General features: G+C 56.3%; 1 protein-coding gene across 6 annotated transcripts in view; it reads left to right on the forward strand.

The window, feature by feature from the left end:
- ZBTB40 (zinc finger and BTB domain containing 40) overlaps window positions 1-4,770 on the forward strand; it is a 72,864-nt gene extending 68,094 nt beyond the window's left edge. For all 6 annotated transcript variants that reach the window (XM_044237393.1, XM_044237397.1, XM_044237398.1 and 3 more), the window contains one exon: window positions 852-4,770. In XM_044237393.1, coding sequence (XP_044093328.1) covers window positions 852-1,046 — 195 coding nt within the window. In that variant the 3' untranslated portion in view covers window positions 1,047-4,770. The remainder of the gene's footprint in view (window positions 1-851) is intronic.
- Window positions 4,771-18,032: the final 13,262 nt, after the last annotated feature.

Raw genomic sequence — 18,032 nt, forward strand, 5'->3', positions numbered from 1 at the left:
CACCCCCGCCACGACACAGACATGGAGCTAAGTTTAGCTTCCCCCTTCTGCCCACTCAGGCCTAGCACTCTGCTCCCCACTCGTGGCTAGTTTTTGAGGGCCAGGGTGGCTATGCCCACAGAGGCTCTCTGGTTTGAAAATATCAGGGGGCACCAAGCTGCCCCAAGTCCCCACAGGTCACAAGCATCAGTTTGGAGGTTGGGACGGGAACGGGGTGTGCTTCATCACAGACTGGGTCTCCCTGACCCCACTTGAACAGGTGACAGCTATGGAAGAGGCCTGCGTGGGGCTCCCAGTAGCGGGGTTGGTGGGTGGCGAATGAGGGAGTTGATAAAAGCCACATTTCTCCACTCGTTCCTGCTCCTGAGTTCTGGAATGGTGTAGCCGCCAAGGAAGTTTGTTCACCTGAGGGCCAGACACTACCTTTGGCCAGCCAAGGCTTCTGATAATTCCTTCCATTTCCGGGGTCAAGCCTGAGACTAACCACTTTAAGTAGCATTCCTTTCACATGGCCCTTACCTCCGCAGTGTGATCCTCGAGACAGGAAAACCCAGTGTAGGAAACTGAACCGGTATTCACCGGTGTGTAATCATAGAGTCTGGGCACCCTGAGATGGCGTACTGAGCTAAATTATAGCAATTTAGCACACAGAGTTATTTAAATTGTTTGCCTGCCTTCTCTTTTGCATCGCTGGTGTGTTAGACTTGCCTCTTCCCATTAGGCGCATGTAATTGCTCTCCTCAGGTGAAAACATAAATATCATCATTACAGCGTGAGACAAAAACCATGTAAATTCTGGGGAGCTCCCTGTAGACACTGCCCAGAGCAGCCTCACGGTCTTTCCCTTTCAGGTGATCCAGGCCCCAGAGCCGGCGGCCCCGACGGAGCAGGTGATCACTTTGGAGGAGACCCAGCTTGCTGGGTCACAGGTGTTTGTGACGTTGCCAGATTCGCAGACCTCTCAGACCAGCTCTGAGCTTGTGGCAGTGACCGTGGAGGATTTGCTCGATGGCACTGTGACCCTGATCTGTGGCGAGGCCAAGTGAGTGGCTGCTCATCCCATGGAGGGTCCTGCATTTGCAGCAGAGAACATTCTGCGGCTGCCGTTTGCCCTCCGTCCCTGGCTGTCCCAAGTAGCGAGCATCGTAGCCTGCACCAACCGAGCACGCTCACTCTGTTCTCAGAGAACCAGTGGTGTTGGTGTCCTTGGCTCGGACACTGCCGCCCTCCCCAGGGGACAGGCCTCCTTCCCACAGGCCTCCCGCTGTGGCCTCTGTGGTGAGCAGTGGGGTGGGAGTGGTGACCAGGCCATCAGAGAGGTGCAGCGCCGGCCGCCTTCGCTGTGCAGAATGGCAGGCAGCCGTGGGCCTACGGTCCACACACTGGGGCTACCAATGCTGCCAGGGCCTCCTGGCCATTTAGAAATGAGAGAAAAGCAGCAACACAGCATACAGAGACCGCCGCCCCCCCACCCCCGGCCGGAGCACTCTGGGCTCCTTCCTCACTCAGTCATCCTCCCATCCGCTTGGGCGGCCCGGCCCTCTCCTGGTGGCGGGAGAACAGGAAGCAGCGCATTAGCACAGGCCGAGTTCCACCTCGTCAGTACAGTTCGCCCTTCCCCAAACCAAGCCTTGCAGGGTTTCTGCGATACACTTCGTGTGGGGCCGTCCAACTGCGGAAACAAGCCCTGCCCTTCCAGGATCTTCTCTGCGGTGTTCTGTACCCGAGGGCTGTCCCTGCGGCCTTCCGTGTTCTCTTCAAAGCCAAGACTGTCGGCCGCTTGCTCCAGAGCCTGGGGCATGGCCCATGAACCGGCGCCGGGTGCCAGGTGCCGGGTTGCTCTGGCTCCTCCTTCCGCCATGTTCTGGATGCCTTGGGAGTGGCCTGCTGGCCGCCTCTTCCAGGCGGCGACTGTTACTGCAGGCTAGTGATCCTTCGGAGTCTGAATTTCACAAAGCTTTTTTATCTTCAGTTCCTAAAATATAATCTGATAATTAATGGTTTGTGGAATCCATTATGAAGTGCAATTAGATGGATGTAGGTTCCCGCCGTTCGGAGGGAATGACTAGCATTTATCTTCCTTTTCCCGGTGCCAGAAGGTCACAGTCTGCTCGTGAGTGGCGTGTTTACACACCAAGCAGGGCTGCCTGGCCCCTCGCGCGGCTTCTCCCTCGGCAGGGGTGGTGCACATTTCATCACTCACCCTCCGGCTGGGGGCTGGCAGAGGACACGCCCGCGCCGTCTTTCCGAGCACATTTCACGTCCCCAGGTACAAGCAGGGACCAGGGGTCAGTTTGCCCCTGGTCAGGACTTTGCCGGCCTCTGCTGGTAGGACCAAAGGCAGAGCCCCGCCACCGCCCGGCGTGGCCGCTGCGGCCGTCTGTCCACCTGTGCGCAGGGGCCGAGTTCCAGCGCGGGCCCGCATGCCGGGCAGCTCCCTCCTCCCGCTCCACTCGTGTCCTCATCTTGATCTGCACGTCAGCTTGAGCTTGTCAGCTCAGGGATCTTTCCATTCTGGAGCAAATGAAGTTTTCAAAGGCAAGTCCTCAGAAGCCGGAACCTGACCAGAAGATGGTGCTCAAACCTTGAAGACGTGGCCTCCACGCGCAGCCCTCGCTGCTCCTGCCGCCGCTGACTTCTCTTCAGGTGGTGCGGTCTGGGGGCTGTTGGACCTGAAGAGCTCATGACGGGCAAGGGGCAGAGTGGCGCCGGGTCTCCCCCTGGCACCAGAGGAAACCCTCTGGAAGGGACCAGCGTGGCCCGGCCCCGTGGACTAGTTGAGGCTCTGCGGCGGTGGGCGGGGACTGCATCCTCAGAATTGCTTGCAGCCAAAAGACAAATAAAAACTTAATTGCTAAGGGCCCGTAGGGGAAAGTGATTTTCCTTTTTCAGAAGTCTCGTGATGAAAAAAAGCTGTAAGTTTTTAAACCAAGTTTCAGATCCTTTCAAGTTTCGAGAACTCCTTGCTCGGGTGTCCGATGGAGGGCACATGTTTGCTGCGGAATTGAGGGACTAGCAGCTCCCCAGCTGGGGGCATACAGAGAGGTGGAAGCTGCCGCCTGACACGCCTCACCCATCCCGCAGCCCGCCCGGCGGGAGGCACAGACCCTGTGCTGCTTCCAGGGAGGAAGGAGGAAAGGTGTGTCCTGAATTTAGCCTTTGCTCCGAGTGGACCTCTGCGGGGCACGGCACTGGTGGCAATTTTATAGTGCCACCTCCGAGAGGTGCCCAAGCACGGGTTGTATTGTAGGAAGACTTGTTCTAGCTTCACTTGGCCATTTTGTTCTTTTCCTCCCACTGCTGCCCAGGAGACCTCCGGAATGTCTGCACAGAGGACATTGTCATCATGCTCCCCTTGGTCCCCTTGGTCCCCCTTGCTTTCTCATGGCAGAGGGGTCTCTGCCTTGTTGCCATGGGTGCATCCTGGTGGCCTCCAGGCTGAATCCTGGGGATATTTGTGGTTGTGTGGAGGAGGTTGTGGACCTCTTGGATCCCCTGCCTGAATATGTCCATTAGGACCCTGGACTATCTCTGCTTCCAGAGCTTCTGAGGCAGCCAGCAAGGAAGGACAGGCAGGCAGATGCCCAGCTGGAGTCTGATTCTGTGGGAGTAACGGGGATCACTTAGGGAACAGGATTTGCCATCCCAGGTAAGTGAGGCGACAGGAGATGGAAGAGCAGGGGTGCCAGAGGAGGGTGGCACTGTCCCAAGGACGTGAGCAGCACCTAGCCATGGGCAGCGGAGAGGCAGAGGCAAAGGCAAAGCTCTTTACTCGTTTAGGTAAGAAAGCCCGTCTCTTCTGTCTCAAAAGCTTTGTGCTTAGAAAACTTGGAGCCCAGTAAGTAGCAAGGACTGTGCTGTGAATGCTGGGCTCCCCCCTGTGATCCAGACCTTCTCTGCGGAAGTGCTCTGACTCCCCTCCCACTGACCACCAGCATCGGCCTCATCCCTCGGGGAGGCGCTCTGCTGGTCGGGTGCGGAGGGACAAAATGGGGGGAAGGTCCCCTTCTCTGCTCATGGTTTAAATAAGTCAGGGATACTCTCAGAATCAAGAAGATGAGGTGGCCCCTAAGAGTTTCTCACCGCAGGTGATGTCAGTAACCACGCGCTGATCACACAGCAGGGCTGTGCCTTTAAGTCTCATGGGTCTGAGATCTGGGAATTGCCTAAGGGATGGAAGAAACTGCTGACCTCACATAGAAAGGTTCTAGGGGATAAGGAGTGTTTGTATTAAATTGGGGCTAGAAAGCTGAACGGTGATGGAGAAGTGGCTAGGACGCTTTAGTTATTACTCCCGAAGAAAGAAGAGCAGCCTCAGCCCTCCCCACTTGGTGCACTGTTTCCCAGGAACCCTTGGGAGGCAGGGAAAAAACAGGAGTAACAGGAAGATTTGGGGTTGGTGAGGGTATCAGAGGCAAGCATGATTGTTTTGTTGCCATGGAAAACCTTGGGGCTGGTAGGACCTGGGCCAGAAGCTCAAAGCACAGCCAGAGCTCAGAAACTTCCTCCGTGTACAGCTGTGCCTGTAAGGACGAGAGAAGCTGCCTGTGCTCTGGGATCACGCTGTTGAGAAAAATTATCCCCTGGGCTCATTCACATTGTGTCCAAATCATGGAAATGTTCATCGGTCGTTTCTTTTTCCAAAGCCAGCCACACCTCCCACCAGTCAGGACAGCCAGCCAGGACTTGATGCTGTGTAATTTAGATATAAACCATTATTTTCATTTAACTTGCACTATTCTATATAAATAAAATACTTACTTTGAAAAACTTGCGCTGCGTGAGTTTCACACGGACTATAATGAGACCTGTTTCCTCTCTGGTTCTGGCCAGCTGTCGCGTGGGCACAGGCTTGACCGGGAGTTCTAGGGGCTCTTGTACATACGGGCCCTGCCTGCATGGTGGGGGAAGGGGAGACCGTCCCATCCGGTGGAGGCCGTTCCCCAGAGCCCTCTTTGCTGGAGATGGAGCGTGGTGCGGGGTCTCAGAAGCGGGTGTGCACATGCATCCGGGGTACATCCGCACTGTGCCACTTCCTCAGCGCGTGACCTTGGGGGCGACGCCCTCAGCCCTCTCCTCGCAGCTCCCATCCGTAAGGGGGCCAGACCGCACAGAATGGTACAGGGAATTCCAAGGCTGGCTTCAAAGAACTTCGTGTTGAGACTAATTGTTAGCTAAGTCTTGCCTGTGGCGCTCAGCCCAGCCGTTCGCCTGGGTTGCGGGCGCTGAGTGGTGGCCATTCCCGCACCTTCGAGTTTCTCTTCTCCCTTCCTCCCCCCTCACTCCCCCTCCCTCGCTGCTCCTCCTCCCTCCCTCCCTCTCAACCCTCGGGAGACCTTACAACACCCACCACTTTTCATTTATCTCTTGAATCTCAACTGCCCCAAAGCACAAATTGCTGAGCAGATGAGTATAAAATAAGCAGAAACCTTTTGTGGAAAATAGCTGGAAATGTCACGTTGCTGGTGGCCCGCGAGGACGCAGACAGGCAGCGCGCGGACAGGATGTGCAGCATTTCTGCAGGAAAAAGCCGCATGAAAGGCGAGGGGAGGCACGTCCCATCTTTTCCATCTGTCCTGTCCTGCCTGCTAGTCCTCTAAGGTCAGGTCAGCCCAGAAGCCAGGGAAAGCAGGGGTGAGGTGGCTCAGTGCTCGCGTCTCCTGGGACAGTCTGGGAGTGGCACGAGCGGATCCTTGTCCAGAGCCCACAGGGCCTTTTTGAAGGAGTACCCCTGCCTACCCAGTGCCAGCAGATAGGCTGGAGCTCTCCGCTGTATCGGGAGCAATAATCCTCGCAGCGTCCTAGGCAGCCCTGGGTAATTGTAACACACCGCGGGGCTCCGGCCATGAAGGTGAAAGTGAAGAGGTAGGAAATGGGCCGAGGGATCCCTTGGCTGTCCCATTATCTTAGCGCTGGGCCTGGGAGGCTGCTGTAGGAGGCTAGATGGCCCAGCGGAAAGGGCGTAGACTAACTGGGTGGATGACCTTGGGCAAAGCCTTCCTGAACTCCTAACGGCATGTAGACGCTTTGGAAATGATGTCTGTTAACAATGTCCAGTACTTCTAAAGAGCCTGGGGGAAGAGGGCAGAGAAGGGCAAGGCCCAGCACATCCCTAAGATGGAGGGCATGGAACAGAGTGCCGAGTGCCCGAGACCAAGGTAAACCTCACCTCTCTGCCATACTGTATAATCCCAGGACCTCTGTCCCAGACCCGAGTGAACAAGGACAAGAGGGAGACCGGACGTCCTGGCTTAGACCAGCACAGCCAAGGGGTTTTGTCTGAGTACAGGGCCAGCCTCTGAATGTCAGGTCGGGGCACAGGTAGTGAGACCCGAGGAGTGGAATCGTGGCGTGCGGAATGGTGTCTGGCCTTCCCACCCTGCCTCTGCAGCAGTCTTCAGTGTCCGTCTTCTGTTCCCTGTACGCTCAGGGATGTGTCTGGGTGAAAAGAGAAACGTAGCTTCTGGCTGCCTTCACGGGAACTTATCCTAGACCAAGGGGCCGCACACTTCATTTGTAAATAGCCCAGTACTCAGGGCTTCACTAGAAGAGGGGGTCTAGGTTCATTGCTTCTTGGGAACGTCCTTGAGGCTTTATTCTTGTGCAACTGTCCCGTCTTCTGCCCTGTTACCCGGTGCTACCAGAGCATAGGTCCGATGCCCGCCAAGACCCTCCTATCTGCTCCATGAGCTCATTGCACTGGGCAGCCCGCTTGGTGCTTAGTAGATGCTGACGCTGCTCACCTCACTTGTCTTCCCATCCCCCAGGGAGAAACCGACGTCCCCATCACCCCTCTAGTGAGGCTGTTCCCCAAGCTACCTGGGGCTTGGTCTAGCAGAACATCCCACTTCCTGTGTCCTCCCAGGAGAGATTAGCAGAAGGTGAAGAGCAGCTAGCCCTGCCCAGAGCTCCCCTGCTGCTCTGATCAAACACCACCCCCTCCGGCTCTTCTTGCACGGGTTCCCCCAGCGCAGGCCAGAAACAGCTGATCAAACACATCAGGACAAGGTCAGTCCAGGGACCCACCATTCCCTCCAGGAGAGATCTCATAGACCTGCCATCAGGAGGGTCCAATAAAAATGGGCAGGGGGTGGGGAAGGGGGCCCACGGGGCTGGCACAGGACCAAATGGCTTTTCATTCATTTTAACCGTGAAACCTCTGTGGTCTGCACGGGGTCCAGAGCAAAACCAGCACACACAGGGAGGCCAGGACTAGCGCGCCTGTGAGCCCGGGGACCTGGGGTCAAGCGAGGAACGGAGTAGCCTGCACACACACAGGACGGGGTGAGGGATGTCAGGCAGGAAGGAGCCAGTGTCGTATCGGGAGCATGGGGATTACTAGATTGTCACAGGGTGACTTAAGATCCTCCCTCACGAAACCGTCACCCCTTCAAGGGCAAGGGCTGTGTGTCCTTTCTGTTAACACACAGTGAACCAGACACGTCAGGTTCTGATTGCCCAGGTCTGTTCTCCCTGAAAGTTCTGCAGTCTCGGTGGTCCTGCCGTGGGCCCAGTCCTGCGCCTGGTGCTGCAGACGCTGGGTTGTGCGGGGCTGAAACAGCGTGTGGTTCCTGCTCCCGGGGCCTGATCACCTTGTTAGCCAGACAGAGATTATTTATGAGAAGTAAGAACCGAAAACATCCATGCAGGTCCAGACCAAGACCTAAAGTACCTACAAATGCTGTTTCTCTCTCTCTCTCATTGTCTTTTTCATCAGGATGGTTAATATTTTTTAGAGATAGTCTCATAGTAAGTAATGCCTGTCAGGTGTTTGGTGTTTGTTGCACATGGGACGGAGATCTTTGTGTACTTCTGCCTTCACCGGCACCGTGACGACGTAGCTGCTGCTGTCCTGGGTTGCAGACGAGGGGACCCACAGCAGGGAAGCCCCGTGACGAGTGACTGCCCGTGAGCTGGGATTCAAACACGGGCAGTCTGACTCCACAGCGTGCTCTTAGTACCCAGTCAGGTAGAAGAGATCTAGTCCCTGGTAGTTCCCGGTCCTTAGCAGCCTGGTCTGTCACATCTGGACGGTCGTCACAGGACCCAGCAAGGCTCCCTGCCTGCGCTGTCCTTTCCCTTATTCTGCATCCGTCCTGCCTGAGACAGCCAGTCAGGCCCAAACCTCTGCTGCTTTCTGCGAGAGACGAGGTGTCCTGGACCAACAAGTCATGTCCTCTTGCCTTGGCTTCGGGACTAGATGGTTTGTTCACCAGTCCTCAGCCCAGACTCTTCCCCAGAGAGCAGAAGGGCAGCTCCCAGAGCTGCTCGAGGCCCCGCAGGGCCGGCGGAGGCCCGCCGCACAGCCTGACGCGAGTGTGCGAGCGTGTGAGCGTGGTTCCTCCACACACGCGGCTCTGGAAAGCATCCGGAGCTGGATGGCAGCCCTGGGTGGCAGCTGGATGGGCTTCTTGGACGTGCCCACCTCTCCCATCATTGGCCTCCTGAAAGGAAAATGTTTTCCAGACAGCAGCCGCGTTACCGCAGAGGATCTGATTAGAAGCCAAGATAAGAGGCGGCAGATCAGAGCCACCCTTTCAGAGTTCTTCAGATCCGAATTCAAATCCCCGCCCTGTCCCTTGTTAGTTGCGTGACTTTGGGCACATTAAGCTTCTCTTTACCTTGATCCTTCGTCTGCAAACGGAGGTAATAAAAGCTCTCACAGTGATTGTGGAGATTAAAGGTGATGCATGTAAGACCTTGGTACAGGTCATGGCAGGTAGCAAGTGGTTAATGGAAAATACCAGTCATGCCCAAAGGGGGCCCAGAGTTCTGGGGTGGTCCGTGCCCCAGTGCAGAGACCCCATGGGTCCCTCTGAAGCTCAGGTAAGGTGGGCTTCTGGGTGGGGGAGGCCGAGGAAAAGCAGGCCAAGCTGGACAGAGTCCCAGGAAAGCAGGGCCTCCTCCGCAACCACCTCTCTGTGTCCCATATTTCTGGTGTCCGGTGCTTGGTGGGTGCTCAGGAAACACCTGTTGTATGACTCTGAGCCGCAAAACCGGAGTATCGTGGGGGTTGGAGGATGGCCTGGAGCCTCGCTCCTTAGGCTGTCCTACTGCTCCGCAGCGCCACCTAGAGGAAGGTCCTGGCCGTGCGGCCCCGGTGGATCTTGTGGCATCCACAGAGCAGGCTGTCTTGGTCCGTTTGATGCCTCCATTTCTGCCCCAACCTGGTGTGCTGGCTCAGAGCAGGAGGGCTCTCAGGCAGGCGGAGCACGGACGAGACAAGGTGACAAATGGTTGGCTCAGCTTGGCCTCCCTCTTGTTTGTATGGGCAACAGGGTAATCCCATAATGCCTTACTTACTCTTGAAAAGCGCTCGGCTATTTTCAGGTCATTACTGAGCCTCACGCAACATGAAAGTTTAGGTGTCTTGATTATTACCCCTTTCACCGCAAAGGAACTGAGACGCGGCCACCTCTGTGCGCGGAAGGGCCCTCAGCTAGTGAGAGGCTGAACCGCAGTCCGGTTGTCTGACACCAGAGGTAGGCTTTTCCCACTCCACCGTGCTCTCCCTTTGTCACTAGGGTCCTCATATTTCTGAGCATTTTGAATCATCTACTTGCAGCAATGCTCTGAGGCTAAAAGAGCTTGAATTATTATTTTGCCAATGAAGAAATTGAGGTTCCAGGAGGCGACATCCCTTGGTTACCCAGTAAGTCAGCAGCAGACCAGCAATCAGAGCATTGGACCCAGCATTACATCCACTTTGCAAGAAAAAGCACTACTCGAGCCCAGCGAGGAAGGGGACCTGGGGCTCTGCCAGAATCCTTGTGGCACGGGTGGGCCGAGCCCTTCCATTTGTTGGCCTCGGCCTTGGGCCAGAGCACGTGCACCATCCCCGGCGCAGGCATCATATGTCCGTCCAGGTAGACGAGTGCTGCCCAGGAGATTCTCAGCGGTGCAGGGAATGGCCTGTTCTGCACTGCCGGACGTAGGAACCACTAGTCAGATGTGGCTTCGAGCATTTGAAATGTGGCTAGTGTGGCCGAGAAATTGAATTTCAACTTATAATTTAAATAGTCACCCGTGGCTAATGACGACCGTGCTGGGTAAGAGTCCTACGGGGAGTGGCTGCTCCCAGATCCAGGCCCAACCCTGTCAGTCCCTGAAGCCTGTGACATTCCACGGGTGCCCAATGAAGGGGGGTGGAAGTGGGGACAGGGACTCAAGTGATACACGGCCCCGGCAAGGTGGAGGGCGCCTGCTCTCACTCACTACAGCTAGGCCGCGCCCGATGTTCTGCCCTGAGCGCCAGCCCTGCCCCGCACCGCCTCCGCTTTTGTCGTCCACACCAGTGGCTTTTGAAACTCTACAGTGACAGCCCTTCTAGCCCATTTTATAGGTGATTACATCGGAGCTCAGCAGGGCTAAGGAGCTTGTCCACGATGACCCAGTGAGAAAGGTCTCATTGCCTGAACACAAGATGCCTAGTTCTAGTTCGCGTCTGTCACCAGCTCCAGACCAGCGCTGACCTGAAACAGAAGGGGCTGCATGGCAGCCAGGAAAGCCTCTCCTTTCCGCATCTTTGAGAGGACACCATGACACGGAGCATGCTGCCCGGGGCACCAGCCTTGTCCTCATAGAGCGAGTGTCCGGAGCTGGCCGGGCTCACTTTGCTGTGTCTGTGGTTTCTGATGACTAGTGGGGTAGCAGGGGCTCACCTCAATGAAGCACTTTTTTTCCTAAGCACGCCATAAATCTACATGCGACTTTTGTTTATCTTGGAACTAACAAGATTTGTGGTGACGCATCAGCACATTTATAACGGAAGCCGTAGGAAAACTAAACGCGTTGTCACCCGTGAGCCGCGTGACGTTGGACAAGCCTCTCCAGCACCCCTGCCCCGTGACTGGATTAGACACCCTCTGAGCGTCCCCTCTCCAGTAGTCTGACTCCTTCCCTAGCACCGGCCGTAGAGAGACCCCTGTGGCAGCTTCTGTCCAGAACAGCCTCAATGAGGCTGCTGTCCCCTCAATGAGGCTGAGGGGACTGTTCCCACCCTGGCACAGCTGGGAGGAGCTGGCAGGGACCAAGGACAAAAGCATGCAGGCCTGGGAGAAGGAAGCTTTCCAGAGCTGGGGGCAGGGTCTGCCCTAGGAGGAGAGTGGGACACAGGGACAGTGGCTCTGCCCTTCTTGTGAGCTCTGGTCTGAAGCAAGCCTAGAGCTCATGGTAGCCCCCGGCCCGGGTGTCGGAGGGTCAAATGCCAGCCTGAGTGTTCTGGCTTCGGGCAGGCCGCTTGGCGCCCCTGAGCCCTCTTTTCCTTCCCTGTGAAATGGGGAGGGTAATAGTACTTGCCTTTCCCTGGGGATTGTAAAATAATACTCCTGAGCCTTACGTGGTGCCAGGCCCTCAGTGAGTGGTTAGTCCTCCCTTCCTGGGCCTGACCCTAGAAAGGGCAGCCGAGGTGGTTTGGGGTGGGGGGTGGGGGGAGGGTCTGCTCTGTAGCCTGGACTATGACGCCGGCAGGGCAACAGCGAGGAGGGAGTCCAGGCTTCGTGCTCTACCCTCACTTTGCTGACCCTGTGGCCTCACTACTAACAGGGAGATTCAAGGTCTGAGGCCTGGTGTCTCTGTGCCCTAAGTCTTCCAGATCAGGCCTACCTGGCAGGGTAAACAAGCCCAGAACCCTGGCTTCGTGGGGGCGTCCTCAACCCTCCATTCGGCGGGCCTGAGGAGATAGGATCCCCTGGATACCATGAGCTGGTCAGATGCCCCCGATTTCCTCATCAGAAGCTTCCCCTCAGCCTTCCTGGAGGCTCAGATCCACGCTGGCAGGGGGAGGTGACAGGGCTTCTAGGTTCCCAATGTGGGGCCGCCGTACCCCAGCCAGGCACACATACACGGGGCCAAACTAGGCTCCCGGCCTTCCTCTACTCACCCCCTCGCCACATCCTCTGCCAGACTTTTCCCGCCCACCTTCTCCCTGTCCTTCAAGGCCCATCCCAAACATCTCCCACTCCAGAAAGTTGCCCCCAGTCCCGCCAGCCAAAATGTCTTTCGGACTTCTCAGTGTTTGTAATCCACGATACTGAGCACGTGGTAATCCCAGTTCTTTTTTTTTTTTTTTTTTTTTTGCCCTTTTTTGTAGTAAAGTATCCATAACAAAAACAAGTGTTCCATTTTAGTTACTTTTAAGTGTACATTTCCGTGGCATTGAGTACATTCGCACTATTGTGCCACCATTGCCACCACCCATCTCCAGAACTTTCTCTTCACTTCCTACTGAAACGCGACCCACCAAACAAGATCATCATCCCCAAAGGAAGCCGCAAATCTGTTAGCAACCCTCCCATCCCCCACCTCCTCCCAGGCCCTGGAAACCACTCTACTCCCCCTCACTATGAATCTGTCTGGGTTCCTCCCAGAAGTGGGATTATACGGTATTTGTCTGTGTTCGCGTCTTAAACTGTCCACAGAGCGCTGGGGCCTCTGCTGAGCGACTGAGGAAAAAGAGCCCCTGCCACGCTGCTCCTACACCCCCAGACCAGAAGTCCTTCATTCGTTCACTCGACAGATATCAATGGAACATTTATTAAGGACTAGACAGCATTCTAGGATGGATGAGAGACACCTCAGTGAACAGTACAGAGTGACATCCCTGCTCTCATATTTTAACATGGAAGACAGACTATCAGTAAGCTATGTGGAATGCTAGATAGCGTCAAGTGTCAAGGAGAATGTTGGCAATGTCGCAATGTTGGAGTCTCAGGTGGGGTGGCCAGGAAAGGCCTGGCTCAGCAAATGACTTCAGCAAAGACCTGAGGGCTTGGGGAATTGACCGCATGAGTGTCCAGGGGAGAGACACCCCTCCCCCAACCAGCAGAGAGAACAGCCAGTGCAAAGGCCCTGAGGCAGGAGTACACATGGCCTGTTTAAGAAATACTGAAGAGGCCCTGTAGCCAGAGCAGAGTGGGCAAGGGAGGGAGCAGTGGGAGAGGAAGCTCGGGGGACAAATCAGGATCCAGAGGATGTAAGACCCTTGAGGTCACATTAAAGATCCAGCCACTGGCAGGTTTCAGAGCAGTGCTGTAACTGTGGGTAGAGAATAAATATGGAGAGAAGGGTGAAAGGTGGGGGATTGCTTAAAGGCCATTGTCCTATCTCATCACAGCAAAATTACTTGAAATTCTAAATGAAAATGAGACTGAGAGAGTGAAAATGAGACCCACGTCAGTTTCTGAGTGGCTCATTTGTTAGCCAAGTAAGGAAAGGGATCACGGCTTGCAGTGGGGTGGTGGGGAGGCGTGGTCAGATGCCAGCAGAGCCGATAGAAGCTGGGGGACTGGATGTGGGATCCGAGGGGAAGACAGAGAAGCCAAGGGTGACGCCCAAGATTTCTGGTCTGAAAGTTGCCATGTGCTTTGGTGGGGAGAGCACAGGAGGGTGAGCCTTGGAGGGAAGATGAGGAGTTCGCTTCGGGGCTTGCTAGGTTTGAGAGGTCTCTGAAATGCCGAAGTAGAGAGGTGGAGGGTGGGCGGTTGAAGCATGAGTCTGCAGTCGGGGCATTAGAGATTACTCCGCCAGCATTCCTATTCTGTTTTCTGAGGCCCACCTGGCATCACCAGAGCTTTCTAGAGACCTGGGCTGCAGTTTGGACCCTACCTCCTCAGTGCGCAGAAAAGACTGGGCATCAGTCTGCTCTTCCTTTGTCCGTCCGTCCGTCCATTCTTCCATCCATCCATGTGTTCATCCATCCATCCATCCATCCGTCTATCCACCACGCCCAGCACATCGAACCCCAGCCGGACACAGTGTCAGGCACAATGTCAGGCACCGGGGGGCGGGGGGTGAAATACGGGAATGAGCAGCATGGCCTCCCCTCAACAGACTCACAGTCTGGTTACAGAGTCTCTAACGCCGGCGCCCCCACATGCCTTCTTTGGCCTCAATCTCTCCATCAGTAAAATCAGTTTGGACCAGACAGTCTTTAAAAGCCCCACCAACGGAGACCTCCGGGAACCCCAGTGAGGCCAGCCTGCCCTTGCCCTCCTCGGAGCTGGGCCCCCACCACTCGGGCAGAGCTTCCTGCCCCCAGAACACCCATCCAAACAGCACATGGGCCCTGACGTCCGTGTTGCCCTCTGCATGTCCCACCAAGAAGTGATTAACTGTGGCGAAGCCATGAAGGCCACCTAGCAGCCGCCTACAGGCCGCACAGGTGACTTGGGTTAAGGCTTGCCTTCTCGAGGGGGATGACGATCCACCTGCTGGAGGTGGAAAGAATCATACACCGTACAACATCAGTACGTCCGCGCAAGATTTTTATAGGGGTGGAGATGAGGGGACGAAACGTCTTAACAAGATTCCACAGGGAGCAACACCGAAATAAAAGGATACAAAACAGTAGGTTAAGGGAAGGTGAGGAGGGCCGGGGCTTAGAGCACACACTCATTTGACTATACAATAATAGAGGGCTCAATTCTGGTGCTGGGGACAGAGGGGACCACGCTAAGGGACAGTGCCCTTGAGCCCAGAATCTAGTGCAGGGCAGATAAGAAAATAGGCCATCATTATAACCAATGACAAGAGCCATGCTGGGGCAGGGTGTGGAGGTGGGGCCCTAGCATCAGGAACTTTCCAGAGACGAGGCTAAGCAGGACTCCAGCAGGCTGCATAGACAGTTCTGGGCAAGGCCTGTGAGGATCCCAGCTCCCTGTGTAGGGACAGCGAAAGCAGACGTCCACATAGAATGATTCCTTTGGGTAGGCGGGGTCCTGAATGGGTTTGGGGGGAGACAATATTCTTCCATCGTTTCCTCAGCTCAGAATGGCCTTGGGCTACTGGAAGTTGCTTGGAAGCCCCCCATTAGAGCTTCAGCACTCAACCTGAGATACTGCTTTGGAAGCCATCTGATAGAGCAGAGAGAGTTCTAGACCAGGTACCAAGATAGGACCCGAGTCCTGGTCCCGGCTATGCCCCTGATGGAGCTGCGTGAGTGTCTTTGGACAGACCCCCTCCCTTCAGTCTCAGCTCCCCCGACCCTCAGAGGGGGGGTTAAGCACAATCTCTTCCCCTCCCTGCTTCACACGGGTGCTGGGTGGAGACACACAGAAGCCTTCGGTGACGGCTTCTAGATACCGCAGCTCACACACACACACACGATTCCTCCCCATTTTATAGGAGAGGGACAGAGGGTCCCCCAAAGCCACACAGGGAGTAAGTGGGGGAGCTGGGGTTTGAACCCACCGGCTGAAAGCAGGCATGGGTGGGGTGAGAAGACGCAGGTAGGGGTGGGTTTAGGGAGGCAGAGGCACAGGCCCGAACAGGAGCTCTGTGCTTGGCTTTGGCCCTGGCCGTCCACCTGAGAGCCAGTCTCTGATTTCCAAGTACAGGGCATGCTAAGGGGATGAGAGGGGGCAGTCCGAGGCCTTGGAGACCTAGAGCGGGAGAAGGGAAGGCCCAAAAGAGCTGTCTTCAAAGACCTTTCAACCGTCAGGGGGGTCTGAGTTGGTTGTGCCCTGGTTCCACCCCCCGACAGTGCCCAAGAGGAAGTCCTGGCGGCTTCGTCCGTCAGGCGGGGCCCTCCATGATCTGAGCCCCGCCAGCCTCTCCTCTGCCGGCCTCCCCAGCCTCTTCATCGCTCACCACTCCTTCGTACCTCACTCTCCAGGTTCTCAAATGGCCCCATAGCCCCTGCCACACACTGTGTGCCCAGTCCCACTGTGGGGGCAAGAAGGTGGAGCGGCTTCCTCTCCCCCCAGGCCGATGCCAGGATGCCCGTGGTCCTCCTCCGTGCTCCGCTCCACCTTCTCTTTTCCCCGATCCTGGGGCTTGCAGCTGTCGCCGTGGCTGCCCTGCTTGCCTGGCCAGAGCGGCCTCAGGGGGTGGACTGAGCAAGGGGCCCTCACCAGGAGCCCGCGCAGCCTCGTTGGTGCTCCTATCCCCATCATACTGGTGAAGAAATGGGGTCTTGGGGGAAGTAAAGAACTTGCCCAAAGTCACACGGCCGCGGGCAGGAGGACCTGGGACGGAACCCTGGAAGCCCCCTGTCAGAGCCTCTCAGCTGTGCAGGGAGAGCCTGCCTGGAGTGGGGGGGAAGGGCGGCGATGGGGGGGTCCCTGTCCACACTGCAAAGAGCGGTCCCGAGCCACCGTCCACCCTCCGCCTTCCTTCGGTTTTCTGATAGTGCTTATTGCGATCTAAACTTTCATAAATTACCCATTGGTCTCTCTCCTCCCCGACAGCTGTCGCCCTGCAGGGGTGGGGACCTGGCCTGCCTTGTTCACTGCAGGATTCCCAGCGCAGGTGCCCTGCCATTGTTCGCTGAGCGAACGGGTACTCGCGGTGCCGGCGGGGGCTGAGCGCTGCCCGGCCGTCGTCTGCCCATCCTCCCAGCAATCCTTTGAGGTAGGACTCAGGCATACTTTTCAGATGAAGAATGGGGGCCCTAGAGAGGCGAAGTGACCAGCTTGGGGTCATCGGTAAGTGGCAGAGCCGGGGGCTGCATTCACCGGGCTCTAAAGCCTGCGTTCTTAGACCCAGGCTGCAAATGAGGAAGCTGGCGCCCAGAGAGGCTCACGGCCTGGCCCGGCGTCACCCAGCCAGCTTCGGCTCAGGACGATGGCTTTGTTCTTCACACAGTCCTCTGTTGGGTTCCCCGAGGGTCCTCGTCCAGGAACAGGTCATGGTCTCAGGGATCCCATCTGCCTTTTAGGAAAACCGTAAGGACCGTAGCCTTCGTAATCGCCCACCGTTCAGCTACGCCTCGCCCCACCTTCGCAAATGAGCCTCCTCCGAGGTGACATCAGTGATTCTCCAGCCTGGGTCCTTCGGAAGGACCCCGCGTGGGGATCCTGTGCCAGCTCCAGTAGGAGCCTATCCAAGCTCCTCACCCGCATGCACCTGTGGGAACTGTCGAGAGCTGTGGCTTCTCACTCCCTGCTGGCGAGCGGTGTTGTCCCCGCAGCTCTGCTCCCAATGGCTAAGCATGGCTCTCCCAGATGCCCCTCCCCAGCAAGTTCCCTTCCTTCTGTGCCTCAGCACCGCCCCCCACCCCACCGTAAGTAAAATGGAGCCTTGGAGTCTCCGATGCCTAGACATTCCAGAACAGTGCAGTCCCATAGAAAGATAATATGAACTATATGGAATTTTGAATTTTCTTATACCCACATTAAAAGAGTAAAGCGTGTGCTCACTTAGGCAGCACATAGACTAAAAGAGTAAAGAGGGACAGGTGAGATTAAGGTGATGTATTTTATTTAACTGATGCATCCAAGTTATTTTCATTTTAACACGTAATTAATGTAAAAATACTCAGGAGCTATTTTATATTTTTCTCAGACGGAAGCATTTCAATTCCGGCTTCCTACATTTCCAGGGCTCGAACCACATGTGGCCAGCGGCTGCCAGGGCAGTGGTACTGGGCACTGCTGCGCAGGAACGCTCGTCTTGTCCTGCCTGCCACCCCGACTCCCCCGTGCCCAGGAGCCCTGTTGTGGGGCTGAAGGCTGCCTCTCCCTCCTAGTCCCTCCCCATTCGGCAGAATACCCACCTCGAGGGCAGTCACGGACTGTGAGGCTGGGGAGACCTGTGTGGCCTTGAAGGTATGAGCTGCCAGTAAGGCTCCCCTTCCCTCCTCCCTGCCTCTTCCCCTCCCCTCCTCCCTGCTCACCTTAGAAGGAGGAGATGGAGGGGAGGTGGGCACTGCCTTCCTCTTCCCCAGGAAGAGCACACTTTGGGAATGTGGACCTCAGAACCCAGGGTCCATGTGTCGGTGGGATGTCCCTTTAGTGGAGATGATTCACCTGAACCAGCGCCAGACTGAACCCTTCCCATGAGTCACCTCATGTCACCCTCCCCAGGACCCCAAGGGATGTAAGCTCTTCTCTCCGGAGTTTCTGCAGAGGAGGAAACCGCATGCAGCTCAGAGAGACGGAACGACCTTTCCTTTGCTCCTGGATCCCTCTTTCCTTCTGTGTCTCCCTTTCCTCTCTCTTTTCCAGTGCTCTGTGTGTGGGGTTTGGGGGGGCATGCGTATGTGCCCTTGTGGGGCCGACTCCGTGGCAAGGAGCCCCATCCTACACACAGCC

The sequence above is a fragment of the Neovison vison genome, chromosome 2 (assembly GCF_020171115.1).
Source record: "Neovison vison isolate M4711 chromosome 2, ASM_NN_V1, whole genome shotgun sequence".
Taxonomy (NCBI): domain Eukaryota; kingdom Metazoa; phylum Chordata; class Mammalia; order Carnivora; family Mustelidae; genus Neogale; species Neogale vison.